The 21,906-nt window shown below is 31.0% G+C and overlaps 4 protein-coding genes across 4 annotated transcripts; 3 read left to right on the plus strand and 1 right to left on the minus strand.

The window, feature by feature from the left end:
* Window positions 1–566: 566 nt before the first annotated feature.
* Window positions 567–4,131, plus strand: LOC127258737 (sulfite reductase 1 [ferredoxin], chloroplastic-like). The gene is made up of 8 exons (XM_051285696.1): window positions 567–878; window positions 1,491–2,273; window positions 2,367–2,663; window positions 2,753–2,950; window positions 3,091–3,225; window positions 3,310–3,426; window positions 3,510–3,668; window positions 3,768–4,131. Exons 1-8 carry the CDS (start codon window positions 699–701, stop codon window positions 3,816–3,818), a joined length of 1,920 nt encoding a protein of 639 aa, XP_051141653.1. The 5' UTR covers window positions 567–698; the 3' UTR covers window positions 3,819–4,131.
* On the minus strand, window positions 4,033–4,598 carry LOC127258740 (photosystem II 5 kDa protein, chloroplastic-like). Its single transcript, XM_051285699.1, has one exon. It carries the CDS (start codon window positions 4,492–4,494, stop codon window positions 4,177–4,179), a length of 318 nt encoding a protein of 105 aa, XP_051141656.1. The 5' UTR covers window positions 4,495–4,598; the 3' UTR covers window positions 4,033–4,176.
* Window positions 4,514–7,442, plus strand: LOC127258738 (uncharacterized). Its single transcript, XM_051285697.1, has 6 exons — window positions 4,514–4,662; window positions 5,145–5,663; window positions 5,741–5,953; window positions 6,039–6,128; window positions 6,581–6,796; window positions 6,877–7,442. Exons 2-6 carry the CDS (start codon window positions 5,211–5,213, stop codon window positions 7,267–7,269), a joined length of 1,365 nt encoding a protein of 454 aa, XP_051141654.1. The 5' UTR covers window positions 4,514–4,662; window positions 5,145–5,210; the 3' UTR covers window positions 7,270–7,442.
* Window positions 7,443–13,403: 5,961 nt separating this feature from the next.
* LOC127258680 (phospholipase A1-Igamma3, chloroplastic) lies at window positions 13,404–15,173 on the plus strand. Its single transcript, XM_051285620.1, has one exon. It carries the CDS (start codon window positions 13,481–13,483, stop codon window positions 15,008–15,010), a length of 1,530 nt encoding a protein of 509 aa, XP_051141577.1. The 5' UTR covers window positions 13,404–13,480; the 3' UTR covers window positions 15,011–15,173.
* The last annotated feature ends 6,733 nt before the right edge of the window (window positions 15,174–21,906 follow it).

The following is a 21,906-nucleotide window of genomic DNA, read 5'->3' on the forward strand; positions in this document are numbered from 1 at the left end:
TTATTTGTTAAATTTATTCAATTATTAATTTTGACAAAGTTAACAAATAAATATTTAGTTATTATCTTTCATTCAATCTCAATTTAAATTTGTACTAGACCCAAATAAATTATTTTTAGTGGAAATAGGGATTGTTAATTTTTCATCTGTCTAAATATCACCTAGGAGGAAATTTTTTTATACTTACATATATTTAATTATTTTTTATTTAAAAAATATTGAAATATATAAAAAAAGAAATATGGCAGGATATTAGTACTAAATTTTTTATAACACATTGTATTAAATATTCAATAAAATTAGACTATGCCAGCGGTCAAAATTGTCGAATATTTCCCTTTAAAGAATGGTATTATGGGAATCAAAATTGCGTTTGGCTCTCACATAATCCGTCCAGGTTCAACGTACCACAAGTTACCCTGTGCCTATCCAATTTCTCTTCTTATGTCTTCTACACCACGCGCTTTAGTCTTCCACGCGCGCGCGTGTTATCGTTATGATCATTCTTTTCCCCTTTATTTTCCACTGACCCTTCTTTTAATTTAAATTAAATAATTTCCCAGTCTCGTCGTTTGTCGCGTGCCAGCCACGTGACGCCGCACTCAACATCTCCTGCATATTGTGCACCCTAAATAAATCTGCGACGAAACCTACCTCGGTCGGCCAGCTCGAAGTTGCTGTCGGAGTATCGTTACGGCATGACGACGTCGTTTGGAGCTTCCAACACTGCCATCGGCGGCGATCCTAAGCTCCGCATTGCCAGGAGCTTCGATGGCTTGCGAAGTGCTTCCAATTCGCTTTTGCTTTCGAGGCGGACACAAGTTGTCCGTACCTCCGCCGGCGGCGGCGCTGCGCCTTTCATCAGAGCCGTCTCCACGGTAGGATTTATTTATTTATTTAATTTTCTTTTCATGCGTTGATGTGTTCTCAATATCAGTGATTTCTAATATTTCTTTCATATAATTAAATATAGATAATCATATTAGCATACTCCGTGCTGCTTATAAATCACATGTGGTGACATTTGGTGAGAGATGCTGTTAGCTGCACTAGGTCCGTGCGTCTTTTGAAAGTACGTTTGGAAGGAAGTATAGTTTTTGTAGGATGTGTTGTTCTAATTTGGTTCTACTGTATTAAAGGCGAGATGGTTGTTTTTCGCTCTAGCGCCTGGAGACAATTCTGTCACAATCTTGTCCTCGGGTGAATGTGGCGTCAAGCTGTGTGTGTTGTCTAGTTCACAAATTAGGGCATCAAATATAAATATATATATATATATGTATGTATATATATGTATTAATTTCTTGTTACTGCTAGTGTTGAGAAGATAATTGGCCTCTGTTTTTAGAGTTTATAGATGATCTTAGTTTGAACTGATACCTGTTGCAGCAATTGGACTAATTCTTGTTGATCTAATTTTCTATAGAAGTAAATGCTTGTTTGTTTTTAACTTGCTAATGGATTCATTTGTGATTATCTTGATTTATTGGCAGCCGGCAAAGGCGGATACCTCCGTTGTCCAAAAACGCAGTAAGGTCGAAATCATAAAGGAGAATAGTAATTACATTAGATATCCTCTCAACGAGGAGTTATTAACTGATGCTCCCAATGTAAATGAGGCTGCTACACAATTGATCAAGTTTCATGGTAGCTATCAGCAGTATAACAGAGAGGATCGTAGTACGAGGTCTTACTCATTTATGCTTCGTACAAAAAATCCATGTGGAAAGGTTTCCAACAAGCTCTATTTGGTGATGGATGACTTAGCTGATCAGTTCGGGATAGGAACCCTTCGTTTGACAACTAGGCAAACATTTCAACTCCATGGTGTTTCGAAGAAAAATCTCAAGACAGTAGTTTCTGATATCATTAGAAATATGGGCAGTACACTTGGTGCATGTGGTGATCTCAATAGAAATGTTCTTGCTCCGGCTGCTCCATACACTCGCAAAGATTATTTGTTTGCCCAGAAAACTGCAGAGAACATTGCTGCACTCTTAACTCCTCAGTCAGGTTTTTATTATGATGTTTGGGTGGATGGAGAAAAATTTATAACTGCAGAACCTCCCGAAGTAGTTGAAGCCCGCAATGATAATTCACATGGAACCAATTTCCCGGACTCACCCGAGCCCATCTATGGAACTCAGTTCTTGCCGAGAAAGTTCAAAGTTGCAGTCACTGTACCATCAGACAACTCAGTGGACATTTTCACAAATGATGTTGGTGTGGTTGTTGTGTCTGATGCTAATGGGGAGCCTCAGGGCTTTAACATATATGTAACTGCATTCACTTTTCTCATACAGTTGGAATTCACAGTTGCTTGTTCTAAGAACTCAATTTCTAATTCTTTGATGAACTTTCATTTACAGGTTGGTGGTGGAATGGGAAGAACACATAGGCTGGAGAGCACTTTCCCAAAACTTTCAGAACCGTTAGGTTATGTGCCAAAAGAGGATATATTACATGCTGTAAAGGCTATTGTTGTCACGCAAAGGGAAAATGGGAGAAGGGATGATCGTAAATATAGTAGAATGAAATACTTGCTCAGCACATGGGGAATTGAAAAGTTCAAAGCCGTCGTAGAACAGTACTATGGAAAAAAATTTGAGCCTTGCAAAGATTTACCTGATTGGGAATTTAAAAGCTATTTGGGATGGCACGAGCAGGTATGCGCAGCTTACAAACGGCCAAACCTGTAACTTAATAGGTTCAGTTGTTTTCTGTAGTTATTGTTGTAACACTTTTGTTTTTGCAGGGAGATGGTGGATTATTCTGTGGCATTCATGTTGATAGTGGCCGAATCAAGGGGACGATGAAGAAGACCTTGAGGGAAATAATCGAAAAATATAACTTGAATGTGCGGATTACTCCTAACCAGAATATTATCTTGTGTGATATCCAGCAAGCATGGAAAGATCCCATAAATTCAGCTCTTGCACAGGGTGGTTTTCTGGTAATGTGTTTGAGATTTAATAATCGTATGCTTCTGCTTTCATGCATTTCATTCGGTCATATTATCATGTCACCAACGAAATACTTCTAGGAGGCATTGGCAATGTCTGCACTATCTAATGTTTTTCTCAATCTCAACAGAATCCAGAAGATGTCGATCCTCTAAATATAACGGCCATGGCTTGCCCAGCATTCCCACTTTGTTCCCTGGCAATAGGAGAAGCTGAACGAGGCATACCCGACATGCTTAAACGAGTTCGGGCTGTGTTTCAAAAGGTAAAGTGCCAATACTAACACGAAGTTCCTGAAGAATAAAAATGGATTGTGTGTTTGAGCTTGGCTATTCTTTCTCAACATCAGGTTGGTCTCAAGCATGATGAATCAGTGGTCGTACGTGTAACCGGTTGTCCCAATGGATGTGCTAGACCATACATGGCCGAACTCGGCCTGGTTGGCGATGGACCGAATAGTTACCAGGTTTCTGAATCTGGATCAAATATGTTATATCCATTCTACAACCTAGCTTGAATTGCAAATTAACTTCGTTGTATTCAATGTAGATTTGGCTCGGCGGGACACCAAACCAAACAACACTTGCAAAAACATTCAAGGATAAAGTTAAGCTTCAGGACCTCGAAAAAGTGTTGGAACCTTTGTTTTTTCACTGGAAAAGCCGTCGGCTCTCTGATGAATCGTTCGGGGCCTTCACGAACCGCACGGTAGATTAGCTTTATTGAGCTTTTTATATGCAGTGTGATTCATATTTCATACTGAATCACTAGATATAAACAACCAACTATTGTAAATTCTTTCGACAGGGTAAGGAGAAGCTTCTGGAGCTGGTTGACAAATGGGAAGGAGTACCTTGAAGGGTTGATGCTATTTGCAACAGCTGAAATAACGTATTCGAAATGCAGAGTGGTTTTCTAGCATGTAAACCTCAATTTTGCATACGAATGAATGCCTTGTGATTGTTAGAAACTGTGGTTGAGTTATGGTTTGAGTGGATTAAGTTTAGATGAAGATTATCTGCTTTTATATATATATATGTACTATCAATAAAACAGCCATGGTTGCTGCTGATGATATGCAAGAGACGATGCATTCATTACCAGCAAGAATAGGATTTTACATCGACATATATATATATATATATATATATATATGTAATTGCAGGAGTGATTGAATTGAAGTGAAGAAGCAAGACGCAGCAATGGCGGAATTGTGTCAGTTGTGACATACGCGAGCAGTGGGCATGGTGACACAGATAGGAGCATACTTCTTTCTGGCCTCGGCGGTGCCGCGCTTCGGCTCCTCCGCCATGGCGACTCCGGCCACGGCGCAGGCGGCGGCCGCCGCCGCCGCGAACATCAGGTCCCTCCTTGTGTTGTTGTTCCTCTCGTCATTGGACGTGTCCGCTCTGTCGGAGTTGTTGGAGGCCCTGACTAACACGGCGGCGCGTCGGGCGGTGGCGGGGAGTTGCTGCTTCTTGCCGGCGGTGGGGACGGCCAAGAAAGCGGCGGCGGCGGCGGTAATGGAAGCCATTGCGATGGGTGGGTGGATTGATTTGGTAGTGGTGGTGGAGGATTCGGTTAGAGAAAAGGATATAGTGCTTTCATGGACAAGTGATCCATTTTTCTTATCCAGAGTTCGAGATGCCTCCCAATCGCCTGCCGCCACGTGTATTGGCCTATCTGATGCTCATTTTCTGAGGTACGTATTTCTTGCAACATTCTCTATTGATATAGGAGTAATTTTTTGTCCTACTTTTATTTGGGGTTAATAATTATTGACCCAAGTTAGCGGCCCAATTTTTATGGGCTGACTTAAGTTAGGAGGCCCAAAATTTTTTCCAATCTCTAATGTCAATACAAACTTGAAAGTGTATGGCATTGGAGAAATGAAAGACTAAAAAGAATTGGGAATTTTGGTAAACGTGGTCTGTTTGGTGTTTCAAAAGCTGTGCGTGAAGAAAAAAACAACCATAATTTAAAATCCGTCGACAAAAACAGTTTCTTTAACCTCAACCACTAGCAGTTTCAAAATATTAATTAACCCCTCGATGTAAAAAGATGATCTTGTCATTATTTAAAGGTGCCTTTTGTACCTACTGACTGTCCTAATCTCCAAAAATTAATACTATAATCATTATCCAATTCAATCCACTATTACAATGTCCAATTTGGTCATTTCAGGACTCAAAGTCTACCGTTGCATTCAAAAGACAAATAACCTTCAGACAACAGAGACAGACAGACAGCATGTCACCTGCACCAAGAATGGCCCCCGTACCCGATTGCCCTCCGCCTCCGCCGCCGCCGCCCAGTAGCCCTAAAATTCTGCTCTTCCATCGTCGCCGGAGAACCCGCCGGAAGCAGTCCAGGTCAAGTTCAACCACCCGCCGGAGCGGCCACTCGCCGTTGCTTTGGGGTCAGAAGAACCCTAAAGGTAAGCTCGAAAATCTGTTCGATCAAGAGAACGACGAATGTGGTTCCCCCACAGGAACAAATAGGAGAGAGAGAGTAGAGGGAGGCTGCTGCGACGACGACGGCGGCGGCGCGGTGGAGGAGGATAGGTGGAGATTTCAGGCGGAGATACTGAGGGCCGAATGCAACTTCTTGAGAGTAGAGAGAGAATTCGCTCTCAAGAAGCTTGAGAAGAACACAATTCAGATCGAGACTGCTCTCCGATCAGCCATTCACACCCTCGTCTCCGTCAGTCCCCAAAATTTCTCAACTTTTCCCCTCCACCATTTTTATTACAGTCTGACCTTAATTAATTTAATTTGCAGGGAAGAACGAAGATTCTGGAAGGGGAAGAAGCCGATGCAGTCCTAGTGGAAGAGATTCAAGATTTGTCCGAGAAGCTCGAGTCTCTGCAGATACAGAAGAACTCGACAATCAAAGACTATCGTCTCCCCAAATGCAGAAACATCGACACGAAAGCCGCTCTTCTGCAACGACAATTGCAAGTCCTCGCCATCCCGGACAAGTCTTCCATTGATGTAAGAACACCTTTTCTTGATCCTTAGATCAAAATTTCACAACCCTTTAGTTGCTACGAATGTTTGATTGTGTTAAAAAAAACAGGTGAATTTGCTGAGGAAGAACGTGGACATATTCGAGGATGATAAGTTCCCTCACCTTTCAGCAAGATTTTCCGACAAATTATTTCATCAGGTAAACACCCCTAATCCAAAAAAAAAAAAAAAAAAATTAAATCATTTTGTCATTAATTACATGTGAAGGTAACAACGTTGGATGATTGGGTGGGTGGGTTTAGGTGGGTGCTGCACACTGCCCTAAGTATTATTACAAGGCATGCGTGGACCACTAACGTTAGATTTGGGTTCTAGTTTGAATGTAGCTTTGTTGTTTTCGATGTCTGAAACAAGAACTTACTTCAGATTTTAAATCTGATGCCACTAAATACGTACATATAAATATATATATATGTATATATGTCACTCAATTTTTAAACGATAAGAGACAATGGTGATATTTTGATAAACACGGGGGATGTACTAATGCAATTTGTTCTAAAAATCATTCACATGTCTTCACAATGAGCAGTTTCTTTTACAATGTTTCAATGGATGAACATTCTCTTACAGTGAATCGATGTTCTTCAGGAATCGATTCTGCACGGTAACGGATGCTTCGGGCGATGCAAGGCGATCGTTCATAGGATAATCGAGCAGGTAAGAGCCGAGACAGAGCAATGGTCTCAAATGCAGGAAATGCTAAGACAGGTGCACGGCGAAATGGAAGAGCTTCAGGCATCGCGCGACTTCTGGGAAAGTCGAGCTAATGACTCCCATTATGAAATCCAATCCCTTACACACTCTGTAAGTTTTCGACAACAGGAACATGCTTGTAATGAATTAGCCTTAAACATCCTATAATTTTATTACCGGCCCTGTCTTAGGTACAAGAATGGAAGGAGAAAGCTTTTCTCCATGAAAGCGCCGCGCAAGAACTGAGCCTCGAAGTGTCTGCACTCAGACAGGAGCTTAGAATGGCGAAGGAGATGGGGTCGAGTTGTCGTGTGGACATAAAAAATAACAGATACGGATTAGGAAGAAATGATGGCAAGGAAAGGTCGGAGCCTACACTTTCTTTAGGCAAGCAACTCGCCAAGGAGATGAAGAAAAGAATGAGGCTGCATCTTTTGAAAGAAAACGACAACCTTAGTCGTAAAACTAACAGTGGGCAAAGGCCCTCGAACGCTGGAAACACGCGATCACCGTTGATGGATATCGGGAATTCATCGAGTTCATTCGCGTCGGCGTCGATTTTGATTCAACCTCTTGAGGCATAAGAGAAAGGAGTAATATTCTTTTTTGGTCATTGGTTTTTTTTTTTTAATCTCACAACGTATATATTAATTAATTTCACAAAATATCACATCAAACAGCTTGTTTAGTGGGACAATAGTCCATGCAGTATGAGAGGGGGACTAATTTTTCACATTTCGAAACCAATATAATCTACTTGTTATCCAATAATTTTATTAATTGAGTTATCATATTTCGAAAAGTTTGCAAAATATCAATCTACAGTAACAACTGTATATTACAAAATTATGAAATTGATAAATAGTAAAAAAAAATTATTAAAAAAATGGCTCTTAAAAATATCATCTCCTATACATTTGGTTGAAAATTTTTTGAGGGTTTTTTTTTATTATTATTTCTTACTTTTTTGTTCATAATTATTTTTATAGTATCAAACAATTATTATGATATAATTTTTCTTATTATTCAAAATTAAAATTAAAATTTTAAATTTTACATAAATACTAATTAATTTTTAGCAATTTTTTGATAAATTTGTTAATTTATCTAAAGTAAGCTTCTAAAAATAAATGTGTATATCAGTGACATAAATAGTTATAATCAATTCACTTAACTGCTTAACTCAAGCCAAAAATTTTACCATTTTAAATTTTTGGTTTTGGTTCAAAACTTATATATATATATAAATTTATTAAAAATTAAATATTAATTTTAAAAATCGAATCGGGCCAAGCATGACCCAAAAATTTTCGGACATATTTTTTAAGGCCAAACACGATTTTTTCATGTAGTTCTCATACTGGGCTTTCGGGCCATGTTAGTTTTTGCACCCATATTGAGTATGTTCATTATGTTAAATTGTTATTGTATAGGTTTATCTATTTTGTATTGTGTGATAATATACCCATAATTTTATTATTAATAATGTACTTAAGATATATGTCTCTCCCAAAGGAAAATACTAAGGGTGAGTTCTTTCTATGTTAAGGGTAAATTTTTTTTACAAGTTTTTCCAAAAAAATTGATAATTATATACATTTATTAATTTTATATTCTTAACACAATTTTTTTCGCCTTACATAATTTTTTCTTTTTTTATTTACAACTATTTCACAAAACAAATACACCTTAAGACTTTTGAAAATTTTGAAGTTTTAAAAGTTTGAAAAACTAAAAATTTAATTTTTGATGTAATGTTTTGTAATATAAAAATATATTTGATATGATGCTAAGTTTTCAAAAGTGTTGTGTAACATAATTGTAAAATAAAATTGTTTAATTTGTATATATAAAATGAAAGGTAAATGGTGTACGGAAGAAAATGAATAGAAAGTCTCATTTGTAGTTAAAAATAAAGAGAAAGCATTACAATAAACTCGTGTTTGGTTTTGTATTTGAATTTTTATTTAAAATAGTGGTTCAATTTCATATTTAAAAGTCGAGTATTTATTTATTGTTTTTTTTATTATTATTTTATTTTTATATTTTATAAAAAAAATAATTTTATTATACAAAAACATTGAATCCAACTATTTTTTTCAATCAAACACACTTATAATAAGCATTGCAAAATATCATAAATTTGTTCACTTGATTATTATTTTTACTTTTTCTATTATTCAACTTTTAAAAGTATACGGCTCAAAGACAACTAAACTTAGAGTGTCAATTCGTATTTTCAGGCCGTGTTACCGTCGGATTGAGCCATGGGTAACATAAAAACTGTCAATCCAAACCCGACCCGATCTTGAAATTTGACCCAAAATCCTAGTCCTGAACACAATACAAATTCTTTCAGGTTGGGTTCAGGTTGACCTGATTTAGTTTCAGATAATCCGAAACCAGAACAAACCCGAAACAAACTCGAAAACTTAAAAAAAAAAGAAATTAAATTTATAACCTAAAAAAATCATTTTTATTTAAGTTTTATATTATTTTAAATATAAAATAATATAAATATTAGAAATTAAAATAATATTAATAAATAATTTCAAGTCAACCCGAAACACGACCTAATTTTTATATTTCGGATTATCAGGTCAACCCGAAACCTGACCTAAACAAGACATGATTTTTTATTTTTTTTTCGAGATCGGATCGATCCAATTTTTTACAAACCCGAAATAGTTAAACCTGAACTGAAAAAATTTTAGGTTGAACGGATTCGATTTTTCAGGTCGGGTTTAATTTTGACATCCCTAGCTAAACCCAAAGTTTTGTTTCGTTTTGGTTTTAAACCAAAGTCAGTACCATTATTCAATTTCACAATTTCAAATAAAAATACATGAATAACTAGGAATCAAACCAAACCCATACATGTGCTTGTTCTTTTACAATTTCAATATTATTCACTATGCACAATTTTTTTAAAAAATATAATATTTTATCTCTAAAAATATTAAATCAAAATACTATTTAAACAAAAATTCAAATAACACCCCCTTCAAATCAACTTTAAACTACCACCAACCAAATTCATACAACTAATTTTAGTACAATTTGTCCCGTAAGGGATGACCGGTGGTGTGGGGGTTGGACATGTCGTTCAAACCCCCGACGCCCTGTCAGATCTAGTTTGCAGAGTATTAAGTTCGGTTGAGATTTACCAAGTGCGCACTTTTGGATAGCGATTACATTGGAAAAAAAATAAAAAAATAGAGTTTAATTTGCACATCATAAATAAAAAATAATAATAATAAAAAAAAATTGTGTTTGAAGAAGATGGTGTCCACAAAACATATCGCACGTTTTATTTAGTTTAGTTATAACCAACCAATTATGCCAAGAAGATTCCCCGCAAAACAATTAGTGCACTTAAAAAAAGACTTGTATTGATGATCATAGGCACTCAAATTACAAGTGGCCCATACCAATACCAATACCAATATAATCATCATAATTATTTATCCCACAAATAAATAAATAAATATAAAATAAAATTAAAATTATTGCAAATTAAAGGGCATTATTTGAGTGACGTTGCTTATTTGTTAAATATTTGCATTCAGCACAATATTTATGCTAATATTATATACATACTTCATATAACGTGACAATATTAGCAATATATATATATATACACTACCATTAACGATTTTACTTTTTTTTTTTTTTTTTTATACCTAGTGCGCACTTTCGGGTAACGACTGCGCAATTGTTAGCTTTGAGAAGTGCAAGCTACAAGCCATCCATTTTCTATATACTATCTCCGTCCCATAACAAAGTATTTATTTTTTCATTTTAGTCCGTTCCATAAAAAAGTATCTATTTTCTCTTTTAGTAACTGTACTATCTACCTAACGTTACAAATACCCTTACAACTTAGAACATATTACACAAATATCATTATTTTAATATTACACATACTAATAAAGTTATTTTAGTTATTTTTATTTTATTTCTATTATATCTCAATATAATATTAATATTTTTTAAATTACGTACAAAAAGTAAATAAATATCTAATTATAGAATGAAAAAATATATATATAAATAAATAAATGTAAGTAGGGGGCTGGCGAGATACAAATATGACGTGTCGGAGTAGTCGTGTTAATAAATGCTAATTTTAACCAACAATGCCATGCACGGAATTAAAAGCCAAGCAAATAATTAATCAGTGCTGTTTCACGTGGCCATCATATCCAATAATATATACTCCCTCGGTCCCGCAACAACGGTGGTATTTGCTTTTTACACGTAAATTTTTTAATATTAGTATTATATTTGATTATAGTAAAAAAGACAAAAATACTCATATTAGTATGGTGTAATATAAAAGTAATGATATTTGTATAATATATTGTAAATTAAAAGGGTATTTATTATGTGAGGTAGGTAGTACAATTACTAAATTAGGAAATGATAATATTATTTTGAGACGGACGAAAATAAAAAATGATAACCTTTCAATGACACGGAGGGAGGGAGAGAGTATATACATACAAGGGAAACAAAAAATAATAACCAAAACAATTGTAGTAACTAATCCAATAATAAGTTAGCTGATTGTCATCGTCAGCTTTTTCATCTAAATTTATTCCAGTTTTAATTTTTAATAAAAAAAATACTTTTTTTTTTAATTTAAAAAGTAAAAATTTTTATTTTTATTTATTTATTTTAAAACTCAATCAGATCAAATTAATATATTATACAATTGAATGGCAGAAAGAATATTAGATAACAAATTGTATATAAAATTTTAAAGATATATAAAATAGAATTAACAGCTAGTATATACTATACTAAGGTATTATTATATACTCCTTTTGTTTCAATACTATAGTCTTATTTACCATTTTTGTCTGTTTCAAAATAATAGTCTCATTTCTATAAATAACCACATTACTATAAAACTACCTCTATTTTTTTATTTTTATTACACAATTGCCACTATTTTTTACACTAACAAGGGCAAAAAAGTCTTTTATCCGTAGTTTTTACCCACTACCAATGTAATATCAATATTCTTTAAATGTCGTATCCAACCTAATTAAGACTATAGTTTTGGGACGAAGGGAGTATTAGATTTTTATATACTCCCTCCGTCACAAAAGAGTTATCTTGTTTTTTCATTTTCGTCCGTCCCACAACAATTGTCTTGTTTCCTTATTTAGTAATCGTAATCCCCACTTTATAAAAAAACTATTCCTACTTTTCCAAACTGCCCCTAAGGCCATCTCCAACCCGTCAATTCCATTTATCCAGTTTAAATTCCAAATATGTAGTTACTACAGTAATTTTACTCCAACTATAACTCCATTTTTTACAATTATTCTTCAAATATTCAATTTTTCCTATTATTTTAACAACTTTTTATTTTTATAATTTAAAAAAAATTAAAATTTTTAAAAAATAGAAATTAATTTTAAAAGTCAGATTTATAATAAAAAATTTTTTAAAATTAAAAAATAATAATAATAATAATAAAGCAACACTATTTTTTTGGCATTGCTACGGCACAAAAAATTAGCGTTGCACTGTAACAACTCTAAAAAGTGGCGTTGGATTTGCGTCGGTTGGAGATGCTCTAATAATGACTCTAATCTACTTTTTTAAATCATTCCAAAAACAAAGATATTTTAATATTTTATATTGTACTTTATACATATTTTTAATTAAATACTATCGATTATTTAATTCTGGTGTCTAACACCTAATAAAAAGTCTTTTTTGGCAGAAAGAGAGTAGTATTTATAGTATCTTCATATAATAATTGAGATAATCGATAGATAGGGTGCTGATAAGTTCTGAGTCGTCAGGCTAATTGAAGCAAAATAATCATATTCATTTTCATGCTTTTGATGGCCATTGCACGTTTCATGAAAAAAGCAACCACATTACTATTGGGCCTTCCACTCACTCTCTCTCTCTCTCTCTCTACATCTTGGGAAATTCTACGTACTTGTCGAAGCATGCATGTGCGCACATTATTATTATTATTATTATTATTATTATTAGCTTCCAGTACTGAGTATTTGTAAACTAATTAACTTCGAATCGCCTCGGATTAAATATTTTAAATGGATTAAATTATTCAATTTTAACTCGACTAATTTATTATCGTGTTGGGTTCAGGTTGACTCGTATTAACCCATATACAGAATTAACTCAATATTTTTTATTCAAATTAAATTATATTTTCTCGTGTTATCGTTTTATGTTAGTTTTTATCGGTTTGAGTGTAATATATACAATGAATTAGATTAAATTATTTAAAATTGAACTTAGTTTAAATTAATTTATGAATAAATTATTAAATTATAATTATTTTACATAATATTATAAGTATATTAATAAATATTAGTATATTATAATCGGATTGTCGTGTTGAGAATCTCAACCCTAACTTGCTCTGCGTATCGGGATCGTGTCAACCCGTATATATAATCGGATTAAAATATTAAATCCAACTCTAATTATTTCATGTCGGGACATACACGTGTATATATACCTATTATGTGTGCAGGGATAGAAGAATAGAGTATATTTTTTGGACGTCAAAATTAACTTAGATGGTATTAATATTATATATGCGGCAGAAGCTAAGGTGAGTCAAAAACTAACGTGATGAACGTGACACAATATGATAAAGATAAGATCAGACCACCCTTAAATTAGCCGAACAATAATACATACACGCAATTCAGAGGAAAAAGGAAAAAGCTTACTAGTTATAAATAACAGTAAGTAGGCATAGATGGATCCATCGATGATCACACCGGCCAGTCTCCCATGGCTTCCATTAGTATTACTACCATCAATTCTCATCCCACACTTGTTCCCCAAACCCAACGCCTTCCAAAACCATCATCCAACCAAAACCTCTTCGTCTTCTTCTTCCCCAAATCCAAACCTAAATCAATTTCAATTTCATCCAATTTCAATTGCACCGCCATATCCACCCTCCAGAAGAACACGGACCACCAAAACCAAGACGAAGAAGAAGAAGACGATGATGATGACGAAACAACCCTAAGTGAAATCTGGCGACAAATCCAGGGCGAAAACCACTGGGAAAACCTGCTAGATCCAACCCTGAATCCCCACCTCCGGCGAGAAATCATCCGTTACGGCGAGATGGCCCAGTCCTGCTACGACTCCTTCGACTTCGATCCCCACTCCAAATACTGCGGCACCTGCAAGTACCAGCCCTCCGATTTCTTCCGCCGCCTGTCCATGGCGGATCGCGGCTACACCCTCACGCGCTTCCTCTACGCCACCTCCAACATAAACCTCCCAAACTTCTTCCAGAAGTCCAAACTGAGCAGCGTCTGGAGCCAGCACGCCAACTGGATGGGCTACGTCGCCGTCGCCACCGACGAAGACGAGATCCGCCGCCTCGGCCGCCGCGACATCGCCATCGCATGGCGGGGCACCGTCACCTACCTCGAATGGATCCACGACCTCAAGGATATACTCCACCCGGCCCATTTCCGCGACGACCCGTCCATCAAAATCGAATCCGGGTTCTTCGATCTCTACACCACTAAACAAACCGCCTGCAACTACTGCTCCTTCTCCGCCAGGGAACAGGTCCTGGCGGAGCTCCGGCGGATCCTGCGCCGCTACAGCGGCGAGGAATTGAGCATCACCGTCACCGGACACAGCCTCGGCGCCGCCCTCGCCCTCCTCAGCGCTTACGACATCGCCGAGATGAAATTGAACGTCGCCGGAGATTCGAAAATCCCCGTCACTGTTTTCTCCTTCTCCGGCCCCCGCGTCGGAAACCTCCATTTCAAGGAACGCTGCGACGAATTAGGGATTCGTGTTCTGAGAGTGATCAACGTGCACGACAAGGTCCCGGCGGTCCCCGGAATCATAACGAACGAGAAATTCCAGTACCAGAAGTACATCGAGGACGCCATAGCCTTCCCCTGGAGCTACGCCCACGTCGGCGTCGAGTTCGCCATGGATCATACGAAATCGCCATTTCTGAAGAGCACGAAGGACATGAGGTGCGCGCACAACCTGGAAGCTCACCTGCATTTGGTGGACGGGTACTGTGGGAAGGGGAAGAAGTTCAGGGCGGCGTCGGGGAGGGACAGGGACGTGGCGCTGGTGAACAAGAGTTGTGATTTTTTGAAGGAGGAGTACGGAGTGCCGCCGTACTGGTGGCAGGAGGAGCACAAGGGGATGGTGAGGGGCGCCGGGGGGCGGTGGGTGTTGCCGGAGAGGCCGCGGGTGGAGGCGCATCCGCCGGACACGGCGCACCACTTCGAAGAGGTAATCAAGTACGCGGGAGTGAAGATACAGGCGTATTGAATTGATTTGATTTGATTGATTCCACCATGAAAGTGGGTGAGGGTGTAATTTTCTGTAGCCTTTTTTTTTTTTTTTAGTAAAATTAGGGCAGGGTGTGTTGTGTAGTGGTGACCAATTTGATGTAAAATTTGGATCTGCAATAAGGTACAGTTTGGGATTTGGATTTCTTTGCTTTTTATTTTTTTTTTGTATTTTTTTAAAGATTAAATAAGTATTTGAATGTGGTATTAAAAAAAATGCTCATTGTTCACAAAGAAATGAATATGTATATTTTATTAAATCAAAGAATTCTTAAATAATTTTTTTTATTATTTTTTTTTTACTTTTATCATTATTATTTTTTTAATTATTATTTATAAAAATGCCAGAACTATTCAATTTATTATTTTTTGTCATTTCATTAGAGATTAATTTTGAATTTATTTTTAAAATTTCAGTTTTATAAATTTTGAATTAGAATTTTATACTGTTTATATAATAATTCTTTATGTTTGTTTAATTTTTTATATTTTATTTATGATTTATATTTGTTTGATATATATTTAAAGAAAATATGATATATATTTTTATAGTAAAGATGGTAGTAAATAGAGATTAATAGTTGAATAATTTTTTTTTTCCTACACAAATTAAATATAATAAATTTAATGAAAAAATGAAAAAGAAAAATATAAAAAAATTAATAGATAAAAAAATAAAATATAAAAAGGTCGTGCATAGCGCTGGTTTCCACTAGTACTTAATAACTAAAAGATATATAGGGATTGTTTGAAAAACAATTTAATAGCTTTTAGGTGTTTGATAAATTGACTTTTTGTAAGAATTTTTTTCAATTTAATTTTTCTTTTTTATTTGTCCTTAAAATTTTATTACTTTACATATATGAATATATTTTTTACTGCTGTAATTATAAATTATTTTAATATAATATTTATGAAATTATAATTTTATTTTTATAAATTTAAATTAATTAATTTTCATATATAATTAATTTTATTTGTAAACTATATATATTTGTTAAAATTAAATAAAAATAAAAACATAAATATTATTAATTTATTTTTATATTAAAATTAAATAAAATAGAATAAATTTATTAAAAATTATAAATATAATAAATATATATACAAAAATTTTATTATTTTATATTTTACATCATTTTTAATAAAAAATATACTATTATTTTTCTCACATCTAAATTTAATAAAAAAATATTTTATAACACATTCGTAATCTCAAATAATTAATAACAAAAATTTTAAAAATTTTAATACTAAAAATACGCAATTAAAATTTTTTAAAATTTCAAATATAGATGTTCTCAATTGTCGTTTTACGTAATATCAAACAGTTATTTTACTAAACATTTTAATACAAAGAACTAATTGAATGTGCTAGTCAAACCAGCTAATTGAATCAACTAACCGCTAAAACTATCAACAGATTGTTAAACGCACCCATAGTATTAAAATTTATATCCAATTCAAAATGAACATATATTTAAGTAAATAATCCCTCCGTCCCACCACAATTGACACTATTTTTATTTTTGTCTGTCCTGTAACGATTGACACCTTTCTATTTTTTTGTAAAAATTATAAAACTAAAATATATTTAACAAATATAAATAAACTTAATTAACTATATAATATACAACATCATAAATAACGTAGGACCCACTTAAAACTCTTTTCATTTCTACCTCTCCCATCAAAAAAATAAATATTTTTATCTATATTTAAAACTACACATCTTTTATAAAATTGACTTTATGTTAATTATAAATAAACAAAAAAATATTTTTTATTTACTTGTATTATAGAAGATTTTATTCTCTACAAAATCCATATTACATATATTTTTTAATTGCTATATAATTTTTAAATATTTAAACATATATTTTAATTTTTTAAATTATATATATTAAATTTACTTTAAAACTATAAGTATTATTAATTATACAAAAAATAATATAATAATATTATAATTAATTATTATTAACTAATTAAACATTATTACCTTAAATAGGCTGTCCTCTGTTTGTAAAGCTTCTGACTATTAACAATTATTAACCTACCACAAATTAATGTTATGGTTATTTGTTGGCAGGCAAAGCTTACTAGTGTGTTTCTTTCAAAACACATACACCCTCCGTCCAGAACTATAATCTTAGTTGTATTTGGTATAAGATTTAAAAAATATTGATATTATATTAATAGTGGATAAAAAATATAAGTAAAAGATTTTTTTTGTCCTTGCGAGTGTATTTGTATAAAAATTAATGACAATTGTGTAATAATAATGAAAAAGTAAAAGTAATTTTATAGTGATATGGTTATTTATGGAAATAAGACTATTGTTTTGGGATGGACAAAAATGGTAAACAAAAATATTATTTTGGGACGGAGGGAGTATATATTTATTTTTTTTGTAGACTTTCAATACCAGTTCGTCCCATATAAATTTTCTTCTTTTTTTAAAAAAATAATATATAATTATATACTTTAATTATATTTTAAAATTCATAATTTATAATTATTTTATTTTAATTAAATTATTTAATCATTTTAATTTTAATTTATAATTAAATATCGTAATTATTTTACCAATACACTTTTTAATTAATTATTAATTAAATAATACCTAAAATTCTTTGCAAATCTAAAGTGGATAAATTAGCTGGAAATGAGAAAGTAATATATTATATATTCATTATTTTTATATTACTTAGACACTTTTCTATACTTTATATAAAAAACATTCATTCAAACCAAAACACAAAACAAACGCACCCATAATATTTTTTATTTTATGTCCAACACAAATAAAAATTTATCAGGATTGTTTCATTTATTTATTTATTTTTACATCATTATATATATATTATTTTTTAAAAAAATATCATAAATTTTATTAATTTTATAATTAATTAAGAATAAATTAATTATTTTTTTTTTGTCAATATAAAGTTTATTAAAATAATAATTACTATTTCTAAGTGTAGCAATCTATTTTATTTTTAAAATATTTTTTGGGTGTTATATATATATTTTTATCAAAAAGAACAAATATATTACAAAAATATATTAAAAAAAATTCAAAATTTAAATTAGTAAATAGTCCCTCCGTCTCCCTTACAGTATCCATCTTTCTATTTTCATTTGTCTCATTTGTTCTGTCACTTTCATTTTAGGAAAAATAATTATACACTTTAATCTCATTTTAATTTTTTTAATTTATAAGGTATTTAATTTTAATTAAATTAATTAGTTATCTTAATTTTAATCTAAAATTATTTTTAATATACTATAATTATTATAACTAATATATTCTTAACTATTTACTAATTATATTCTTTTAAATTCTCGTGTTATAGTAAATAGGACATCGTATCCGAAACGGAGGGAATACAATAATATACTCTTTCCGTCCAATTTTAATTGACATATTTTTCATTTTTGTGTGTCCCACAAATATTTACCCTCACGTTGATTTCCGATTTCAATAGTTGATACATTTTTATTTTCGATAAAGCTTGATAAATCAAAATATATTTAATAAATATAAATCAACTTAATTAACTAAATACTCTCTCCGGCCCCACAAAATACATATGACAAATATATTATATTGTACTTTATTTATACTAGTATATGTTTTTAGATTGTATATTTTTTTCTTCCATAAAAATTCTATAAATTTGTTTGGATACGAAAAAAAAAGTAAAAATTTAATATTAAAATGAGATAGTAAAAAGTAAATTTAAAATATTATAAAAAATTAATAAAAATAAATAAGTAAAAAAAGTAGTGATAAATTATTTAGTATTTGTTAATATATAGATATTAAAATTTGAAAGAATAAAATTATTTATTATAAATAAATTAGGCATAAGTTTAGTCATTACAAAAAATTAGTGACATAATTTTAAAGGACAAATAGAGTATTATTTATCAAAAGTTTACTTAATTTTTTTTAAAAAAACAATATCTAATATATTTTAAATATATTTTTTGAAAAAATATAAATTAAAAATTACTATTATATATAGTAGTATCATATCTAGCATGTATTTACATAATATTAAATATTTATGTATTTTTATAATTCTCAAAATTATCTAAAACACAACCTCCTCCTCCTCCTTCTTTTTATTATTATTATTATTATGGTAGTAGAAAAATGAAAATAATTTTTTTTTTTTTTTGGTTTATTTGCTTATGAAAATTGAATTTTGAAAAGTAAGTTAATTTTTCATTCTTTATTTTTAATTCTCCCACATATAGAGAGAAATATAAACTAATGAATATTTGGGATAAAAAATATTACAATTTATTTCAAAAAAATTTACAATGTATAAGAAAATTTATTTTTACTATTCCCCCGTCTCAATATAATAGTCTTGTTTATCATTTTTGTCTGTTTCAAAACAATAATCTCATTTTCATAAATAACTATATCACTATCAAATTATCTCTATTTTTTCATTATTATTACATAATTGCCACTAGTATGAATGAAAAGAATATACGATTTGAAAACATATACTAGAATGAATAAAGTACTATATACTCCCTCTGTCCCACATAATTTGTTCCTATTTTCTATTTTCGTTCGTCCCACATAACTTGTCATTTCTATTTTCGAAAATATAATTATACATTTTAATCGCATTTTAAATTTTAAATTTTATAATTTTTTTAATTTTAATTAAACTATTTACTTATCTTAATATTAATCTATAATTATTTTTACTAAATAATAATTATTTTTATTAATACACTTTTTAATTACTTACTAATTATACTTTACTTAAATTCCCGTGTGTACAGTAATATACCCATATTACATAGGACGGATGAAGTAATATATTTGTCATATTTATTAGTATTACTTTTTGTGTTTATTTTTTATTTGAGAGAGGATATTATTTTTAGTTGCCATTACTTTAGGGTGTGATTGCCTGGGTTTGGATTTTGAATTGAAATTTGAATAGTAAAAATTTTGAATTTAAATAATTATATAATGTCAATTGAAATTTGAATAGTAAAAATTTTGAATTTAAATAATTATATAATGTCATATAAATAGATGATGAAGTAATATTTTAAAAATAAAATTAATTTTTAATATAATATATATAATAAAAAAATAGATATTTGATTTAATTTTTTTTTAAAAAAAAATTGAAATAAATAATATATTTAAAATCTAATAAACCAAACAAAGTCACCCATAAATGGGATAGAGTTGTACACTTCATATAGTAATAAATAATTCTTGAAGTTGACTAGCTTTTATGAAGTCAACCCATTAACATTACACTTCCTAGTGGTGGAACAATATATGTTGTCAACATGGGGATATTTTTATTCTTATTTTATTTAATTTTATTTAATAAAGGATTTATTTCTCTAACCCAATTTTTTTTGTGCGATATTACTTTTAATATATATATATAATATTTAAATTTTTTTATCGAAAAATAATATTATGAAATTAATATTATTAAGTTCTTAATATCTCTAATATTATCGAACATAACTTGCACATTCAACAATGAAGATAAATGATCGTTTTATTTAAAAATTTAAAATTATTAAAGAAATGTATATCTATTTATTTATTAAAAACGAGTGTCAATAAAAAAAAAATTAAAGAATAGAATTTATTATCATTCAATTTGATTCGAATTATTCAAGGCTATTTTAAATAATCTTGAATTTTCCAAAAAAAAATTTGTTATTATTCAATTGTCTTCCAATTTGCACCCAACTTAGTATGACTAAACTTGGGTTAAGAGGAGGGCGCAAAGACAAGTATATCTGTGAAGGGAACATAGAATGTATCAAATTAAAAAGAAATTTACTGGTGGCATTTAATTTTTGATTTTACTATTCTAAATTTTTTTTCCCAGTACATCAATTCAATTGCCTATTTTTAACTCCCTCCGTCCATGGATAAAATATACATTTACTTTTGGCGCGGTGTTTAAGAAATAATAGTATTTTAATTATAGTATGTAGTTAAAAGTAATGTAATGATATTTTTGCCCTTATCTTTTGGTATAAAAGTAACGATGTGAAGTAAAGTAAGGGTATTTGTGTAAAAAATTGAGGTATTTAATGAAATATTTACTTTGTAATTGGACGTCCCAAAATAGAAATGTGTATATTTTCTAGCTGGATAGAGGGAGTATTTATTATATTACATTAAAATTAATTTTTATATTCAAAATATCACATCAATATTTATATCACATCAATAACTATTTCAATTCAAAATTTTACTATTCAAAATCAAAATCCAAAACCAAAATCTTATAAGTAAACACACATTTTGATCACAAGAAAACGTTTTTAAGAGTTGAGGTTCGGCTTAGACATAAATTTTTAGGCTACAGTCTTTTTGGGATTAGTTTAAGAAGATTTGTTGTAAGTTTGAATTTTTTTTTTTTGCTAGTTTTAAAAAGTGAGTTTATTTCGCCTAACAGACTTTGTTTAGATTTGAAGGGCAGTGATGTACACTAATTTGATAGGTAATAATTATTATGATGGGAATACGTAATTTAATGAAAAAATAATTTGAATTAAATAAAAAAGAGTTACTTTTTTTTTAAAAAAAAAAATATTGTGAATTTTATTGTTTATTTTAAGTTATTTTTATTAAAAAAATATAAATTATTAATGATAAAACAAAAAAAATATTATTTTTGTATATTTGTATCTTTAAAATATAAATTAATTATTTTAATTACATTAGATTTTAATTATTTGGGTACATATTACATCTCAAAGTTTAAATATAGTCAACTAATTTTTTTAGATAATGATAACATTTCAAATTTTAAATAAAATATTCAAATTTTGTAGCGGTAACACAATTATTAAATAATA

The sequence above is a fragment of the Andrographis paniculata genome, unplaced genomic scaffold (genome assembly GCF_009805555.1).
Source record: "Andrographis paniculata isolate CXL003 unplaced genomic scaffold, ASM980555v1 Contig5END, whole genome shotgun sequence".
Lineage (NCBI taxonomy): Eukaryota > Viridiplantae > Streptophyta > Magnoliopsida > Lamiales > Acanthaceae > Andrographis > Andrographis paniculata.